This window comes from Vombatus ursinus, unplaced genomic scaffold, assembly GCF_900497805.2.
Source record: "Vombatus ursinus unplaced genomic scaffold, bare-nosed wombat genome assembly UNPS02014786.1, whole genome shotgun sequence".
Classification (NCBI taxonomy): Eukaryota; Metazoa; Chordata; class Mammalia; order Diprotodontia; family Vombatidae; genus Vombatus; species Vombatus ursinus.
In genome coordinates, this window is record NW_020954564.1 from 37,624,710 (window position 1) to 37,644,829 (window position 20,120).

At 40.2% G+C, this 20,120-nt stretch overlaps 1 protein-coding gene across 2 annotated transcripts in view; it reads right to left on the minus strand.

The window, feature by feature from the left end:
* LOC114047044 (astrotactin-2) overlaps positions 1 to 20,120 on the minus strand; it is a 1,078,351-nt gene that overhangs the window by 696,113 nt on the left and 362,118 nt on the right. For both annotated transcript variants that reach the window (XM_027867715.1, XM_027867716.1), the window contains exon 6: positions 11,116 to 11,262. In XM_027867715.1, coding sequence (XP_027723516.1) covers positions 11,116 to 11,262 — 147 coding nt within the window. The remainder of the gene's footprint in view (positions 1 to 11,115; positions 11,263 to 20,120) is intronic.

Here is a 20,120-nt window from a genome sequence, read left to right on the forward strand (position 1 = left end):
CTAAAGGTCCTAGGGATGTGTGTTCTATAAAGAGCTGTTGGTTTTTTCTCCTTCCTTCTTTTTCTTTTTTTTTAACTCTCTCCTTTCTATAAAATGCTCAGTGTCACCATTGGTGCTTTGTGAGACTGGGTTAAGGATCAAGTCCCTGTTAAGATGCAAATTGCCACTCATCATTCAGTGTGAACGTTGGTGTATGTAAGCATCTTCAGGTAGCTGATAGAGAGCAGGAAAAGAACATGATCCCATTCAGAGCCCAGGGAGGGGAGCAGTGGGTGGAAAGGAGGTGCCGCCATGGAAGGAAACCACGATGAGATGACTGGATGGCTAGGAAGATATTTGACCAATTTTATAATTTTGTAGAGGGCTAAGCCTGACTACATATATTCTGTAGAGATGATATAGATTGTGCCTTACTCATATCATATCCTGAGAATCACGTAATTTTGGAACATAAAAGATTAGGTACCCCAGAGTCATGGAGGTAAAAAGACCTTTAAAACATACAGTGTTAGACCAGGTGAGAATATAGAATGTAAGAAAGAACTATAATGCATTTGAAAGCATACAATGTTTATCCTGGAGTGGCCCAGAGCTGAGAAGGGTTCAAAAACCAAGAGTGCAGATGTAAAAGGCCCCTGAGAACAAAGAATATTGTTCCCAAAGGAAACCACTGAGTCCAAACTTATCATTTGACAAATAGGAAAAATGAAGCCCATAAAAGTGGAATACTTTGCCTGGGTCATCACCAACAATGAAAAGCAAAGCCAAGACTAGAACCCATGTCTCTCAATTCCAAGTTTATTTCTCTTTCCACTGCTGCAACCCACTCCTCCCACTCCACACTCCTCTTCTATTGTCAGCCTGCCTTCCCCCAGAGGTTGGAAAAGTTGGTATTTTTAATGGATACAATATTTCACACAGAAGCCTGTTCCTTTATGCCAAACCTTTTCTTGCCTCTTTTCCTTCACACCAGGTGCCTCTGCCGGCCAGTGTTAACTATGCATTTTAAATAATGCCTTACAGGAAATGGCCACCCCATGGAGACTTCAGGAAGCAGCATCTTATTTGCACAGGGGACATCACCTCCAAGGTGGCAGTGAGCTCTTCCCCTCCCCACATCAACTCACTTTTAAATGTTACTCTAAATAATACTTAAAAGGCCTGCATCTTTAGGACTGAGTTGTGTTCTGTGATTTGGTGAATTAATTCTGCACAGAGCAGTGACATCTCCTGCTAATAATTGCCATTCAGGAAGGCTTTCTAAAGGTCCTAAGGATGTGTGTTCTATAAAGAGTTGTTTTTTCCCCTTCCTCCTCCTTTCTCTCTCTCTCTCTCTCTCTCTCTCTCTCTCTCTCTCTCTCTCTCCCTCTCTCTCTCTCTCTCTCTCTCTCTCTCTCTCTCTCTCTCTCTCTCTCTCTCTCTCTCTCTCTCTCTCTTTCTCTCTCCCCTCCTCGTTTTCTCTCTTTCTTCTGTCTGCATCTTCATCTCTGTCTGTCTCTGTTGTTGTCTGTCTTTCTGTCTTCCTTTTCCTTTTTTAAAAATGCAGACTGGGAGGTATGTCTGTTCCTCGGTTCAATACAGGTTGGTTGCTGAATGATGAGAATAATCACCCTCATAGGAAGGAGACTGACATAGATCATCTCCTAAGGATTTCAGGGATGGGGGAGAAGCATACTCAGCCAAGGAGTTCACTGGCTCTTGGCAGGCCAAGCCCCTAGAGGCCTGGGTGAAGGAGGCAGTTCCTTGGCAGTGCTGAAGGTAGAAATTTGCTGTTACCCTGCAGATCACAGATTGAACAGCTGTACAGACTTGGCTCTAATTGTTCTGAGGGGAGGCCGGGGAGGAGAGCCAAACACCAACTCAAACACATGCAGAGCAAGAAGTCAGAGTGATGAGCGGGTTTTAATTACCAGCCCTATCCCTGATCATCCTTGTTTGTTTTTCTTCAGCATCTTGTTCCTGCTTCTCATCTGGTCATTTGTTAGAAGCCAAGTTTACCAGAATCCCCTGGCACACTTTCTTTAGCATCCCAAAGGTGGGAAAGTCTGCAGAGAAGAGGAGCAGAGAATATAGCTGTTCACCAAGGAGACCCAGGTTCTAAGCTGGTCCCTTTTGATCAAGTTAGTCTTGGGAGGACAAGGTCTCAAAGGAAGGAAATTTTACCTTCTAAGGGCAACTTATCTGATACATAAAAGGCTTTCCTTAGCTGCACAAAGATGACATGGGGTTGGGGATAGAGGGATGGAATTGGGGTCAGGAAGACCCAAGTTTAAATCCTGCTTCTCTAAGTCATTTAACCTAACTCAGTTTCTACATCTGTAAAATTGGGAAAATGACAGCAGGAGTACTAAGCTAGGTAGTCAGAAGACTCAAATGAGAGAATAATTACAAAGTATTCTGTAAATAAAGCTCTGGATAAATGTCAGATATTATTGTTTGTTATTGGTTTTACTGCACAGAAAGGGCATTTGGATTTGTATAATGTAGAAATCAAGGCATTTTATATCAGAAGACCTAGGTTCAAATCCTGCTATATTCCTTATTACCTGTGAGAGATATAGTCTTTGGTTTCCTCTATAAAATGGGGAGGTTAGCTTCAACAGTCAATTAACAAACATTTATTAATATGCTAGCACTGTGCCAACCACTGAATATCTAAACCCTATGATCTTAAAATTAAACTGTATAATAATAGTAGCTAGCATTTATACAGCTTTAGGGCTCACAAAGTGCCTTTCACATGTTGTCTCTTTTTGCCTCTAAGAGCAAATCCAAAATGCTCTGTTTGGCATTCAAAGCCTTTCATAACCTAACCCCCTCCTATCTTTCCAGTCTTCTTACACCTTACTCCCCAGTGCAGATCACTGGATCCAATGACATCGGCCTCCTGGATGTTTCTTGAACAAGTCACTCAACCTCTAGGCTTTGGCATTTTCTCTGGTTCTCTCCCATGCCTAGAATGCTTTCCCTTCTCTGTTCCAACTTCTGACCTCTCTGGTTTACTTTAAGTACCAACTAAAAGTTCATCTTCTATAGGAAGGTTTTCTCATCCTTGCTGTTGTTTAGTCATTCCTCAGTCATGTTCGACGTTTCATGACCCCATTTTGGGTTTTCTTGGTAAAGATAATAGAGTGGTTAGCCATTTCCTTCTTCAGTTCATTTTATAGATGAGGAAAGTGAGGCAATCAGGGTTAAGTGACTTGCCTAGGATCACCCAGTTAGTAAGTGCCTGAGGCCAGATTTAAACTCAGGTATTCCGGACTCCAGGCCCAGTGTTCAATCCACTGTGCCACCTGGCTGTCCCTGAACCTTCCTCAACCCATCTTAATTCTGATGCTTTCCTGTTTTTTTTTTTCCTAATTATACTGTATCTCACTTTGCATTTATTTACATCTTGTCTCCTCCATTGGATTGTGAGTTCCTTGAGGGCAGGGACTGTCTTTTGGCTCTTTTTGCATCCCCAGCACTTAACACAGTGTTTCACATACAGTAGGCATTTAATAATGTTACTGATTGATAGATATTTTGGTTCTCAAACAACTCTGGGTGCTAATAGTAGGCACTATTACTGTCTCCATTTTATAATAAGTAAACTGAGGCAAACAGAAGCTAGGTAAGTTGCCCAGGGTCACACAACTATTAAGTCTTTGAAGCAGGATTTGAACTCAAGTCTTCCTTTCTCCAAGTATCTCCAAGTTAAGAGTGAGCAAGGGTTTGGCATGCCCAAGCAAGGGTTATATAAAAGGCACTGGGGACTTACTTTCCTCATCTGTAAAGTAGAGATGTTTATAAGTGCCTTACCTATTTCAGAGTATTGTGAAGTTTCCATGAGAAAGAATATGAAAAATTGTTTTTATAAATATCAAATACTATAAATATGTAAATTATTGTCATTACGTGTGATAAACCCTGCTGGACAGTCCCTAATATGGTATCATTAGACCAGTGACACTTTTTGCTTATTACTGAGTGCAACCATGATCCATACCTCCTAAATTCAGAGGCAGATGTTTGAATCTTGTCTATATTACTCTACAACCCTGAGAAAGGTAACTTTTGCAACCTCAGTTTCTTCATCTGTAAAATGAAGGGGGTGGGGGACTAGATCGGTTCTTTCCAGTTTTAGGTTGTATAGTCCTTTTCAGTTCCTTTTCCTCTCTTTTATGTTATTTTTGGAGGGTGTCAACTACCCTGAAATAGGGTTGGGGGGAGAGGAAATAAGCCTAATTCCTCTAGAATAGCAGCAAGGAAGGGGGGAGCATATCTAACTCTAAATCATTCTACCTTTCCAAGCCTCCTCCCCGCCCCCTTGCCACACTCCCCTTCCCATCCCCTGAAAGCCAAGATGGCAGAGAGCTCACAACAGCAGGATGGAATTATTAACAAGAAGAAATTATGCTCTCCCACCCCTCACAGCCCTCCACCCCCGGTTCCTGGGAACATATTTCTGGATGCGATCTGCTATCAAAACAGAGAAATTAGTCTCCAATTTTGGACGTCAAACTCAGTTATCCCCTTTTGTTAAGGAGTGAAATTAGTAACAATTCATCCTGGGATGAAGCCAAGTCGGCATCTCAGCACAGTGTCATTAAAAATTCCAACCCAACTGGATGTGGAGCTGGCCTTAAATGCTCGAGAATATTCCGCTGGCAGAGCATTTTTCTCTGCTCTTTTTAACCTGGGGATTGGTTGTTATTTAAGGAAGCAATGGCTTGAAGCAGTTTCCCTTCTGTAGTCTAGGGGGCCAGGAGCCCCTAATGAAAAGGTTTTAGGAAAACTGATACCACTTCAGTGATTTCCATTAGCCTCTGGCACCCACTCCTGGGTGACATTGAACATGTTGCCCATTAAGTAAACAGGGGAGAAGAGGAGGGGAAAAAGTTTTCACAGTTTATAATTGTATTTCCAGTTTCATTACCGATCTCATTTTAATTCCAACAGAAACCTTTCCTCCCCTTCTCCCTACACTCTCACATGTGCATAGTCATTAAGTGTGGGTTGGAGTTCATCCTATTTTCCCTGATTTCAGCATATTAATCTGGTTTATTGGTATTTCATTGCCACCTCCCTTCGGGTGTTCTGGATCTCAGTTTAATTTATATTTTCCCCTCTTTCTGGCACTCTGGAACTAAAGTTGTTTCATTTTCACACGAAGCACTATGTTGCATTCAGCAGGACCCTCTCATCTTTGGGGAAGTAGGGAGGGATCTTAGGGTAAAGGAGCCAACAACTGAGATCAAGGCTGCTCAATGGAGATTTCCTGGCTCCATCACAGCTTGGAGAAGCAATGTGGCAGAGCCAATAGAGAGCCAGTTTTGGGGTCAGGAAGATCTGGGTTCAAGTGCCCCATCAAATCAAGACTATCTGTGTGATGCTACTCAAATCCCTTAGCTTCTCAGTATCACCTCATAACCTCTAAGACTCTAAGTTGAAGAAAAGATACTGATCTACACAGGCCAAATGGGTTCCTTCAGTCAGGAGCTCCTTATACCAATGAAACCATAGGTACAAACAAAAGAAAAAAAATAAAGGACAGATTATAGATCATGATACTTCAAATCATAATAGAGGCTTGTAGACAATCTAGTCCAATCCTCTCATTTTGCAGATGCAACTGAGGCCCACAGATGGTAAATGATGTTCCTAAGGTCACGTAGGTTGTCAGCAGCAGACACATGATTTGAATTCAGGTCTTCTAACTGAAAATCCAGGGTTCTTTCCACTATACCATGTTATGTCCGCTTAATGTATCTCTTTGGAATAGTCAACAATCTCATCCATTTATTTGTTCAATAAAGAAATCTTTATTGCTCATCTAACAAACATTTATTGAGCCTGTATTATTAATTCACTTTGTGACTTTGAGCAAAGCTGGATGTTTTAAACAGGATTAGTATTTCTGATAAAAATGAGACTAAGGTAACCCCTGAGGTTCCTTCCAATTGTAAGTAACTTTCTCTCTTTGGGCCTCAGTTTCCCAGTTATAAAATGGAAGAGTTGAACTAGATGTTTTCTAAGGTCTCTTCAAGTTCCACGACTCCACATGTTATGCTCTAACATTCTATGTCCACATTGGGAAACTACAGTCTGTGGGCTAAATCTAGGCTGTAGCCTGTTTTTTGTACAATGCAAGAGCTAAGAATGTTTTGGGGGTTTTATTTTTGTTTTTTTTTTTACATTTTAAAATGCAATCAAACTTTATTATAAATGTAAAAAAAACATTCTTAGCTCAAGTTATTCAACAACAGGCAACGAACTGGATTTGGTACGTGAGCCATAGTTTGCTGAACACTATTTTACGTTATAAGTAAAGTTCTTTCTTTCCTAAACATTTTATGATTCTAGTAGATTATAACCTCTCTAAGGATAGGACTACATTTTCTTCATCTTTGCATCTGTCATACGTAGCGCAGTGCCTTGCACTAGCTGTTTAATGAATGTTAGTTGTTTATCTAAATTGAATCCTAAGTCCCAACTAACTATAAGCTAGGACCTCTGCCCATCATTGGGGGGTATACAAATGAGAATGAGATATGGTCCCCACTCCAACGTTCATCCCTTAATGATGAGGGCTATGGCAGAATAAATCTGTACACATTACAATAATACAAAACAATATAATATGAGTTCAAAAAATCAGGACAAGGTATTATTAAAGTTAGGAGGTAGGAGAGAACAATTCTGGTATGTTATGTTCAGGAAAGGTTTCCTGGAGGCAGTGGCGCTTAAGCTGGTTTTGAATACTACTAAATGACAGAATGCCAACAAGCAGAGATTAGAGAAGGAGGAATTTCAGGTACAGTCAATGATGTGAACAGAGGTGCAGCGGAAGAGAGTCACGAGGCCTGTTTCTAACAATGAATGGTACAGAGGTAACTATGAATCACCAAACATTTTTAGTAAAAATCATAGTGCTTTGCAACTTCCCACCAAGGTAATTGATGTCCACTTTCTTTTAAAAATAGAAAAAAAAATCACATTATAAAATTCTTAAAGCACCACAGTTAAAATCCAAACTCCTTAGTCCTATGGTCAGGAAGAAGTAGATAGTAGAGAATCACAGAATCTTCATGCCAGAAAGGACTTTAGAGGCCATTGAATTCAAACAGCTCCTAGACAGGAATTTCCTCTGTGACTGCTCCAACAAACAATAATCCAGTTGATGCTTGAAGACCTTCAGAGAGGATGAAGCCACCGCCTCCCAAGGCAGCTCATTCCATTTCTTTGGCAGCTCTGATTTTTTGATCATTTTTCCTTGTATCAAGCCTCTCTGAAGCTTCTGCACATCACCCTGAGTCCTGCCCTGTGGGGCCAAGCAGACCAAGTCTATTGAATCCCTCTTTCCCATGACAGCTTTTCAAAGACTTGAAAAGTATTACTGCCCTCAAGTCTTCTTTTCTCTACACTTCAACATCTGTAGCTCTTTTCAATTGCTCTTCCAATTCATCATCCTGGCCACTTCCCCTACTCCCAACCCCTCCTCCCCCACAACACACATACCTTGCTGGCAAGTTAGTTAAGTGCAACTTGTCAACATTCTTCCTAAAAAAACCAGAAACATCTTCATTACCATATTTCATGACACCCATACATGAATCCTCCATCCTTGTCAAACTGGAGTTCATTTGCTCATTCATTCATTCATCCATCCATCCAACATTAAACCCAGAGAGTCATAGTAGTTGAACCCAGAGAGTCATAGAGTAGTAGAGAGGAATGAGTTTGAATCAGAGTTACTGAATTATAGATTTTAAGGCAAGAATATGGAGGTAATCTCGTTTGACCATTTCACTTTATAGATGATCTTAGTATCATAGATTTAAAGCTAAAATGGGATATTAAGTCCAACCCCTTTGTTTTATGATGAGGAAACTGAGGCACAGAACATTAAATGACTTGTCCTGGATTGTATGGTGAGTGTCTGGGCTGAAATTTAAAACCCGGTCTTCCTCATTTCAAATACAGCACACTTGTTGCCTCCTGATGAAACAGACTTGGAGGTGGGAGGTGATTTGCCCAAGACTATGCATCTATCAAGCAGCAGAGTTAAGAATGAAGTTCTCTGACTCCAAATCTCTGGCATAGAGCATGCTTCAGTGGATGCTTCCTCATCCAAAGTCACAGACCAAGTTGGGGGAGGGGAGATGCTCAGATCTAGAACTTAAACTTGGGTCTTCTCCTTCTACGTCTGTGCTCTTTCCCCTTGGCGATGAAGCCTTTGGCAATGCAAAGATTCTTGAGAGCAGGAATGGTTTCATTATTTGAATTTCTATATCCAGCACCTAGCATAGTGCCTGGCACGGATTGACTATCTGGACAATAAGGAATTGGGAGTGTGTGGGTGGGATGGGGGAGATTCCCCCAGGAATTATGTACTCACACCATCAGATGACATGAAGTCACTGGCATCCCAGACAAGAGCAGCAGGGGTGGGGAGGTGGGGGGAGGGAAGGATGTCCAAAACATTGGACAGGGGCTTCTGTCACTGTTTATTGTTATTGCCAGTTTGGCTCTAGAAGAGTGCTGCGTCTCACTGACCTTTTCCATGTACTGTGCAGTAAGTATCAAGTGCAACTTTTCACTAACATGAGGGCAAATTTCATTTTCTTCCTGCAGACGGGACCCATTATTCAGTCGGTTCCAATTCCTCAGCTCAGTGGCATTGGCCTTCCTGGCTGTTGCTTAAGGCTGCCTGGGAGCATTCTCTCTTTCCCAAAGCAGAGTAAATCTAAGCTTTTTAGAGGGTAGGGTAGGGGAGGTTTGGGAGAGCAGAGGAAGAGTGGTGACAAAAAGATTCAGACGCCATGGCCCAGTCCCAGGAGGGCAGATAGAGTTGGGAAAGGAAGAAAACATTTATTACCTAACTACTATGTGCCCTGGCACTGTGCTAAACACTTTCAAATATTATGTCATTTAATCTCCAAAACAACCTTGAGAGGTGCAATTATCATCCCCATTTTACAGTTAAGGTAACAGAGGTAGACAGAGGTTAAGTTACTTGCTAGTCACAGAGTTGGCAGGTATCAGAGACAGGATTTGAACTCAAATCTTCCTGACTCCAGGTTTGGCACTCTCTCTACTAGGCCACCTACTTGCCTCTAGGGACCTAAATGATCACTGAGACCCCTTCCAACTTTGGAAAGCTATGATTCTCCTAGCCGAATTTGCAGTACACCCTTTCCACTTGCTTTATTACCTAAACTTCTGACACTGTGTCTGACACACCAGCTTACACTTTGGCTCTGATTTTCTCAAACCCTGATAGGCCTTCTTAGTTTGAGACCCTTGGTTGCCTTGACCTCGAGTTTTTGTTTTTTGTTTTTTTCCACAAGATGGGATTAAAATCTGTTTTCTGGTTGCCTACTACAACTTCTGCTCCTTTGTCATTTCTCAGACAACATGACAGTCCTTAGCATTGTAATCATAATTTATTTATATCTTCAAAATTCTAACTGGGTGCTTTGGAAGCAGCCAATGAGAGGACCAAGCTAGATGCTCTCTAAGCTACCTTCTCACTCTAAATCCTATGAGCCTACAATCTTCAGGAAGTCAGTTTTAAAGCATATCCTTTCAATAATGCATTGGTGCTAATGGGAGCAAAGCAGCTGATGGGAAGTGTGAGGGGTTAGTATTTGGGATGCTACTTTAGAAAGAAGCATATTTAAAATATATATATATATACACACACACATATATTATATATATATAATATATATGTATATATATGTGTGTGTGTATGTATATATATATATATATATATATATATATATATATACACACACACATATATATGTAAAAGGAAGGAAACACAATCCTACTCCTTTCAAGTGCTTTCAGGAAATCCTAACTAGATTAACAACTGGGTTGTCCAGCATAAGTCTCTAGGGGATCTGCTTCACTGAGCACATGAACATGATTAGCAAATAGAATTCCTTTTTTGGGTTCGCAAATAGAACCTTTAAAATCACTTTAAAAGTATTTACTCATAAGTAGTTTAATAATTGTGCCTATAATCCTGTTTCCATTATTTGTTTCTTTATCAAACCCTTTCTTAATGGTAATGCAGAATGTAAAATCTAGTCCAAATCATCAGTTTCTTTATCTGTCCAATGTTTGAGTTTAATCTTTAAGGTGTCTTCCAAAGCTAACATTTATAGGTTCTTCAGATCATGCAGATTTATAGATGAAAGGGTGATAAAAGAGATAAGCTAGTCCAGGAGTTCTTTACCTTTTCTGTGTCCTGGCCCCTTTTGGCAGTCTCATAAAACCTATGGACTCCTCAAAATACTCTTTTTAAATGCTCAAATAAAATTCATAGGATTTCAAAGGAAATCAATTATATTGCAATACAATTGCCAAAATGTAAAAACAAACAAAAAGAAACCCCCCAAATTTATAGACCTTAAGAACCATAGATCTATTCCAGTTTCCTCATTTAACAGATGAGGAACCTGAGGCCTCAGGAGATTAAGTGATGGTCAAAAATTTGAACACGGGCTCTTAAGGTAATATGATATAAGGTAAATAAAACAAAACAAAACTACATCACCACCACCACCACTCCAATGGGATTGGAGTCAGAAGAACTGAGTTCAAGTCATCTCTGTGATACTTCCTATTATGTGACCATGGGCAAGTCACTCCTGAGCCTCAGTTTCCTCACTTGTGCAAAGGAAAGACTACATGCACAATGAGTCTCATTCTATTCTGAAGAAAGCACTTTACAAATCTTAAAACATGATAAAAAAAAACGAGCTAATAATATTCAAACTAAGGTGCCCTCTAGCTCTGACATCCTTTGTTCTTACATTCGGAGTTCTAAGGTCACTTCTAACTCTGACATTCCAAGTCCTGTGGCCTAACATTCTATTTTTTCTAAAGTCATTCACAGTTCTGATGTTCTATAATTCTAATCACACATTCTCAGTGAATGCCTTTGCATTAAGGAGGCTTTGATGGTTCAGAATCAATTAAGGCAGTTCCTTTTTTTATTGTGAATTGGAATCTCAAGTTTGGGTCACACGTAGAGAACACTTAACTACTCTTAGCTGAAAGGTGTTATGGGGGTTCAGGACACTGTGGCTGCTTTAAGTACTCACAGCTTTTGGCTCTTACCATCTGCGATGAAGTGCTCTGGCACATGGAGCGTCACCTTCACAGTCAAGGGGCAGGACAGCTGATTCCCACACACCATGGCCAGGATACAGGAGCTCACTGCAATCAATGTAAGGGCTGTCTTGTTCACAGGGCTTTTCAGCAGACCTGAAAATCATCAAATAATGATTCAGTCATATGCAGTGACTTACTAAGGCAGAAATGACAGGAGAGATATTTTGAGATTTTCTTTTTTATATTTAAAAAATGATGCAATGAATACTAGTGAGTCTTCCATACCTTTAAATACATGGGCATGTCAGTACTCATAGGATCTTTTGGCTTTGTTGTTTGTTTGCCAACAAAGCTGAACCCACAAAATAGGTTTATAATTTTGCTCTAGAAAGAGAAATATTTAATGGGCAATACCAGAGTATCAAAATATAGATTATAGTGTAATTAGAGTTCATTAATGAATTAATCTGTTATAAGTTGAACTACCAAGCACATGTTGCATGTACCATCAGGTATATTTTTAGCTCAACAATATGTAAATATTTTGAGATTTTCAATAACGAAAGTTGAAACAACTTAGAAGAAATCATGGGTCTCCAGTTTAACTCGCCATAATCTCATTGGATTTAGAGTTAGAAGGGACATTAAAGATCAAAGCCTCCCATTTTACAGAGAAGGAAACTGAGACCCAGAAAGAAGTAACTTAATCAAGGTCACAGAGAGAAAACAGAAGAGCTAGGATTCAAACCCAGATCTTTTGACTCTAATTCAAGGGCCCTTTTTACTTCTAATTGCCAATTTCTCAACTGTTCCAATGAAATGGGTTTTATTATGTCAATAGCCAACAAGGAGGTGACCGCTATGTTCCAAGAACTGGTACTTCCATCATGTAGTCACATAAGCCTAGAGTTCCAACTGCTTCTGTGTAGAATGAATATCCCCACTCCCGTCTTCCTTTTAGATAGGCTTTTATCAGGAGTAAGAAGAGATGTTCTGGGTGAATGGGATATTGAACTCCATTAGTGTCTACATCAGGTACAAATGGATGTCATTCTGCAACATCACAAGATGCATTTGGCTCTGACTTACCTTCTTGAGAGCACTTTCTGCAATCCTGGAAAGATTATCTAAAGTTTGAAGTTCTGTTTTTCCTTTTAATCTTTTCTCTATGACATAGTGGCTTTATCGAGACATCTATTTTAGCTTCATGGAACAGAATCAATTCAATAGACATTCATTAAGCACCTACTATTTGGAAGGCCCTGTGCTCTGTGCTGTGGGAAATTTAAATATGAATAGGACATAGTCCCTTCCCTCAAGGAGGTTAAATTGGCTATTGGGGCAGGGGAAGCATATTTACATAAATAACAGTATAATTAAATAATAATAATACCTAACATTTATATAGCACTTACTATGTGCCAGGCACTGTGCTAAGTACTTTACAATTATCATCTTATTTCATCCTTACAACAACACCAGAAGGGAGGTGTTACTAATTAAATATTGTAAGTGTATGAGAGAAGTACAAAGTGCTGGGAGATTCCTCCCCACTTCCAGCAATAAAAATAAAGCAAAACTTCTTAGAGAAAGTGGAATTTGAACTGGGTCTTGAAGCATGTGTAGAATTTTAACAGGTAGATATGAGCATTGAAGGGCCTTCCAGGTGTACAGGATAGTAGGGCCTAAAGAAAGAGGAACAAAAAAGGCAATGGAGTACTTGGGGAATGGAATGAACACTCTTTTGATTTACTGAAAAGCAGACTTCTGGCATTGGGGTACAGTAAAATTGACATTAGATCAGAGATCAGGAAACCTGGGTTCAATTTCCAGCTTTGTCACAAACAAGTTGTATGACTTTTGGCAAAACAATTCACTTTGTTAGATCTTGATGCCCTCAGGTTTAAAATAAGAAGGTAGAGTGGAGTAGGGAAGATGATTTCTTAGAGAACATAAACCTTAAGAATTATGGATCAGAATCTCCATTTTGGGACAAAACTTAAGATATATATGAAAACACAAGCTGAAGAGCAATTTTGAAATACTTTTGTTAGAGTCATCCCATATTTTAAAATTGCAAAATAAAATAGTCCCATGTTAAATACATTGTCATGAGAGTCCCCTATCTGAAATGAATAGAAAGGGGACTTGTCTGCATCCAGACTGATGACATCCCTCTCCCAGAGAGCCCAGAATTGTAGGATCATGGAATGTCAGAGCTGAGAGACCATAAGGGATAATCTTTTCAACTTCCTCATTTCACAAGGAAGGAAACTGAGTCCCATGGATGTGAAATGACTCCCCCCAACAGTATCCCCCACCCCAATATTGCACAAGCTAGGATTCAAATCCATATCTTTTAATTCTCATCTCTACACCCCAGTTCTCCCAAACTTCCAACTTCTGGTAGATACAATGTAGGAGCAAAGAACCAAAGATCTGGCTATACCGTCTTCTTCCCCAGTACAGAAAGCTAAAGCAGCAGGGGTTCTCATAAGGAGAGGTTTGCTGCCGTTAATGCCCAGTCCCTTGTACCCATTAAGAATCTAGTCAACCTAGCACTTATTAAGTGACTACTATGTGCAAGGCACTGGGCTAAGGACTGGAATATAAAAAACCCCATCATTTCTTGCACAGCTGTTTATGAGCTGCCTCCACTAAAAATGAAAAGGCAGATGGAGAAAAGAGAGGGAGGGATTAAAAGAAAAGGGATTATTTTTTGATCAGCAACTTATCAATCATCTGCCTTAAGGAAATCCAATTTTCTATGGTTTATCCCTAAAGAAAGGAAGCAGAAAAACACAAAGAGGTCTAGTCTAGAACACACAGTAAACAGATACCCGGGGAGCAGCTAATCGGTCCTGTAAAGTTACCAAGGCAACGGCACCTGGCTGTGACCTCACAGTGGGAACAGGAGTAAAAGAGCACATGTCAGGCAAAACCAGCCCAACTCAAGTCTTCCTGCCTCAGGGAACAGGCCAGCATACTCAATCCTCAGTGGGCACTCTGCTAAGGCTTAGAAACAAATACTGCAGATGGTCTATGTTTTCCAGGCTTAAGAAGAGGACCCAGGACACTCTCAGCCACAACCAGTCAGTTGGAAAATAAACATTTATTAAGAGCCTACTATGTGCCAGGCACCGTGCTAAGAACTGGGGATTCAAAGAAACGCAAAATACAGTCTCTTCTCTTGAGGAGCTCCCAGTTTAATGGGAGAGACAACTGCTAAACAACTGTGTACAAACAAGATATATAAAGGATAAATTGGAAATCATCAATAGAGGAAAGACACTAGAATTCAGGGGGATTGGGAAAGGCTTTGTATGGACTTGTGGATTTTAGCTAAGACCTGAAGGAAGCCAGGAGGTAGAGATGAGGAGGGAGAATTCTAGGCATGGAGGACAGCCAGTAAAAATGCCTGGAGTCATGAGATGGATTGTCTTCTTTCAGGAAGAACAAGGAGGCCAGTATGAACTGGATCTCAGATTACATGTGGGCAGGTAAAATATGAGAGGAGTAGAAAGGAAGGGGAAGGTCTAGGTTATTAAGGACTCTGAATGCCAATTAGAGGATCTTACATTTAATCTAGAGGTGACATGGACCCACTGGAGTTAACTGTGTAGGGAAGTGACATGGTCACTTCAGGAAGATCATTTTGACAGTGGAGGGGAGGATGGACTGGAACGGTGAGGAGCGTGTGGCACGCAGACCAAGAAGCACAATAGGCTTACTGCAATAATCCAGCAGTGAGGTGATGAGGGCCTGCACCAGGGTGGTGGCAACATCAGACAAGAAGAGACACATGTGAGAGAGTGGGCATTATGTTGAGGCTTAGAAACAAATACTGCTGATGCCCTACTATGTTCCTGGGATTAAGAAAGGTCTCCAAGATCCTTTCAGAAGCAAGTAGGGAGAGGGAAGAATGCAGAGTCCTGTCAACAGGCATCCTCTGACAGGGAAGAAGGCAGAATCCAGCCTGAGCCAGAGGCAGAGGCCCCATGAAAATTTCCAACCAAACTGCAGGGGAAGCAGAAAGGCAGCCTAATCAAATTCTGCACTGGAGATTTGGCATAAGAAAACCTGAATCTTAGCTCAGCTCCTTGATAACTCTGAGGCCTCAGGCAAATCACCTCCTCTCCAAGGGACTGCTTCATCATTTATAAAATGTAGGGGTTGAACAAGAACCTCTCTGTGGTTTCTTCCAGCTCTAAACCCAGAAATTGTATGATTCTAATTCCTATAGCTGGGGAAAGTGAATATTCAAGGCCCCCTTTTCTTATTTCTTCTCTCTCCCCTCCCCCATTCTTCTCAAAACAGCAAAGGAAAGAAAGACTGAAAACACATTGCTTTGGAAATTCGACTAGAAACATTTCCACTTTGTTGATACACACGTTGCCTATAATTTCAGGTTTGATTGATTCTCCTTCTGGAAATGCCAAGTTGGAAGAACAGAATCAATCATATTTCAGTTGAATTCAGAGCAGAATGAATCATGTTTTACATTGAGAAGAATGAGGTACCTCCACAATGGGTAACATTCTCACGGGGCCCTTCTCAGTAGAAAATTCCCACGTGCTAAACCCGTATTGATTGGGTTATTCCAGGTAAATGGTAAAATATATATATATATATATATATATATATATATATATATATATGTTTACACATACATGCACACACAGCCATGGAATGGCAGCCCTGGAAGTAACCTTATAGAATATTTATTATAACTTTATAACTGAAGCCCAGAGAAAGGAAGTGACTTGTCAAAGGTCACATAAGGCTCAACAAACAGAATCACATCTCAAACTCAGATTGTCAGAGTCCAAATCCAATGCTTGTTCCACTATACCATGCTGCATCTTTAGCCTAGATTTAACACTGTTAAAGATAATTCCGGGCAGGGATTTTAATAAAACTGAATCCCTAAGTGGAAGTTTGATGGAATTGAAGAAACCCCAGACAACAGGAGTAGATTGAGGCAATAAGTTCCTTTCATTACCCTTAACATAGGTTAGAGGGGACTGGGTGGTATTGCAGAAGTGATGTAGTGCTTTCCTTTTTTCCATCTGTTTCCTAACAAAAATAAATACAAAAACAAAACCACCTTTTTGCCATTATATTCCTCTGGTGCTATCATGTAAACCAAAAGGAATATCACAGTTTCCAAAAGAATCCTAATCTTGGTGACCCCTGCCTCGCCTTGATCTCTAATAGCTGCACGCTCCTTGCCCCTGTATTATCCCCTATATATAGCCCCTATATTATGGTCCTGCTTCATCCCTGGCAATAGCTGTGAGTGCCACTTGAATGGAGCTTTAAAGATTATGGGTGGTGAATCAATGGTGAAAGAGGCAGAGATACTTCAAGCCCAAATCAATGTTGTTACTTTCCAAGAAGCCTTCCCATTCCTCTCTGTAGGTCACAAATTCTCACTCAGAACTCCCCTAGAATTTTAGTTTGTAAAGTTTGTTTAGTTCTCCAATAAGCTTATGCAATGACTCACACTTATAGTTCTCTGTGTTTAAGGTCTCTTGCCTGCCTAGACTGAAAATTCCATAAGAGCAAGAAATGTGTCTTATCCAAACTTTACATATCCCACAGCATCTAGCACAAGGCTCTGCATAGTTAGGTGTTCAATACATGTTTGTTGAATGAGAATATAAATGAACCAATGGCTGTTTCAAAAATAGCTCCTTTTGACTGTCCTGGGTGCTGCTGTGATCCATACACACCTGGTGGCAGCTTTTGCATCTTCATTTTGTTGATAATGGAACAGCCTACATCTTGTGCATGGACCTTGCTCCCGGTGGGTGGCTTCTGGTAGAAACTATTTAACTGGCTCCACAATGGGAATTTTTGTATTCTTTCCTGGCACATTATGGAAGGCTGTCTAGACATGCTAAAGCAAGACTCAAAGGTATCAGTTAGACTAAATACAACTGGCTCAAAGGGGCAGAGATGATAGCCAAGATTATCTGTCAAGAAAGATTATCACATGGGTCCAATCTCTGCTTCTAGTCCATGATTTCTTCTGAGTACTTAGGCTTCTCATTTCCCTCTGACTTCTATAGGGCTTTTATTATAGTAATACAACCAGGCAAAGGATTCTCTCTATATTTTTCCATACTTTTTCTGATCTTTATCCCATCCTAAGATCTTAAAGCTTAGAGCTAGAAAGGGCCTAGGAGATTATCTAGTTCAACACTCTTAATTTCCAAGAGGAAAATGAGGCTCACAGTGATTAAGTACCTTGACCAAGGTAACACAGGAAGTAAGCAGCAGAGCATGAATTTCAGCCCAGGTCTGTTATTTCAAATCAAATGCTCTTTCTATGGCAATTGCAACATCTCTGTCCCATGTCTCATCTCTTAGCAGAACATTACTTTCATCAAATTAACAAACCTCATATTTGAGGGCACCTCCAAAGGCCCCTAGTCTAAACCATACCTAAATAGACATCCCTCCTTTAATATCCCTGAAAACCAATCATCTAAGCTTTTACTTGAAAATTTCAAGTAAAACTAGATTTCTACAGTGTCTTCAGGCAGCCTATTGGAGAGTTCAAATTATTAGAACTTGTTATTTCTTATATTGAGCCAAACTCTATTTTTGTGATTTCTACTCATTGTGCTGGTTCTGCCCTCAGGATCCAGCTTCCATTTGAAAGTAACTATCATGTTTTCCCACCACCCATCTAAGTTTTCTTCTCCAGGCTAAAGCAGCCACTTTACCTATTTGCACATGACTTGTTTACAATTCTTTCACCATCTTCATCTTCCTCATTCAGACATGCTTGCACCAGTCAATCTTTTTCCAAAAATATGGTCTCCACAATGAAAGATAATACTCCAGATGATGTCCACTGAGAGACATAGACTATCACCTACCTTGCCCTGGATTCTTACTTTGTTATTTCAATAGATATGGAATCTCACGAATGGGGGTTCTCCTTCCAATGGTACAAATCACCACCAATCTATCCCTTCTCCTTCTATGGGACTCATGTCCATGTAGTGCCATAAAATGTCTATGGGAGTTCCAACCAACTTTCTAAGGGCCTTCCATTAGAACTTTCAGCATTATGTAGGTACCAATGGAGCACACAGGCTCTCTCTGTCATTCCTTCTTCTCAATATCATGATCCCTCTCTGTGACCCTGCTATCTCCTTTAGCAGTTGGACATTTCTTTGATAATGTCTTTTATGTAGCTTCTGGGTATAATACCTCTCTTAATAGGGCCTAATATAGGTTTGCTCTCTTGGCTGCCACATCTTCATGGTTGCAATAGACACTACTGCCAGAACACCTGAGCTTTTATTAGAATAAACACAGCTTTCTCTTGCTCTTAAAGCAGAGGGACATTTTTCTTGTTTTCCAATCCATCGCTTTCTCTTCAGACCACTAACAATTCCACATAAGCACTTTTTCATTGTGTTTAAACATTCATCTGAAGATAAACAGCTCTGCTGTTAGACCTCTCAAAAGGGAAGAATAGAAAAAAAACAGAAAAAAATGCCTTATGAAGAATCCTTCACTGAAATCTCCAGTGATCTGACTTTCTCTCTTTCATTCTCAAGTTTACTGTTTAAAGGTGTTCTTTTATATACTTTTTGGTTTTTTTTTTTCTTAATCCTACCAACCAATAAGATAACAATTCTAAGCCTAACTTAAGAGATACAGATTGGAACATATGCTAATTATTAAGATGTGATAGAAAAAAGCCTAGGGAGACCTAGGTTCATGACTGCTCAGCCAGTAACCTTAGCAGCATGGCCTTGGGCAAATCCTTTTAACTCATTTATAAGGAGTGACTAACAGTATAATCAAGAGGGTAATGGATGTGGAGTCAGAGGACTGAGTTTGAATCTTGGCATAGGGAGAAAAATAACAAAATAAAAACAAACAAACAAAAAAAAAAAAAAAACCAGGGCATTGCTCATTAGGAGGGTGGGGATGGGGATTGGACCTGTGATTTTATTGGTATAAATAACTCCTGGATCAGGAAGCTGCCTTTCTGAATGCAGGTTGGGAACTTCTGTGCAATTAATGGTAGTTGCCTAGGGTGATGAGAGAATAAATAACTTAACTTGCCCAGGGTCATACAGCCAATATATGTCAGAGGTAAGACTTGAACCCAAGTCTTCCTGGCTTTTATTCTACCTCTCTATCCACTATACCAAAGCACCTTCCTAAGAAGGTTAATACTGAAATGTATAACATAGGGAAGTGATATATTCCATTTAGGGATATTTTCAGAGGGAGAAGAGATAACCAATTGTCCTGACTGCTTAACACACTCACTTGCCTTCAGAAGGCTGGACCCCAGATTGGATGACTTTTCAAGGTCATCAAAGTTTAAGCATGGCAAGTTCCTATCCATGGCCCAGGCCCAGAGCACATGAAGAATACGGTTTTCAATCTGAGCACCACTGCATAGGAAGGGTATAAGCTGGAGAGTGCCCAGAGAAAGGCAACTAGGTAATCTACTCCTCAGATATGTATTTGGGGAAAGGGTGTGGCCCTGCCATATCAGCAATTTCATACTTTGTACATGCTTTGTATTTACATATATGTCTACATGTTGTTTCTGTCAATAGAATGCGTTTCCTTGAGGGAAGACCTTGTTTTGTTTTGTCTTTGTGTAACTAGTACCAAGCACAGTGTCTGGCAGAGAGTGGGTACTTAATGAAGGCATGTTGGATTGAACTGAATTGAATCATGGGGGTTATTCAACCACATGAAGATTGGTTGAAGGAATTAGAGATGTTTCACTGGCCTAAGAGATGATTAAAGAAGACCACAATAGAGGTCTTTAGGTATTAAGAGCTGTCACATGGAAGCTGAATTGAATCTGCTCTGTTTGGCCCTAGAGGTTAGAATATAAAACAATAGGGCAGGGTTAAAAAGAAGAAAATTTACTCTTGGTATAAGGAAAAAACTTAACAATTAGAGGTATCCAAATAGAAATGAATTGCTCCTAGAAGTTCTGGGTTCCCCCTCCCTGGAGA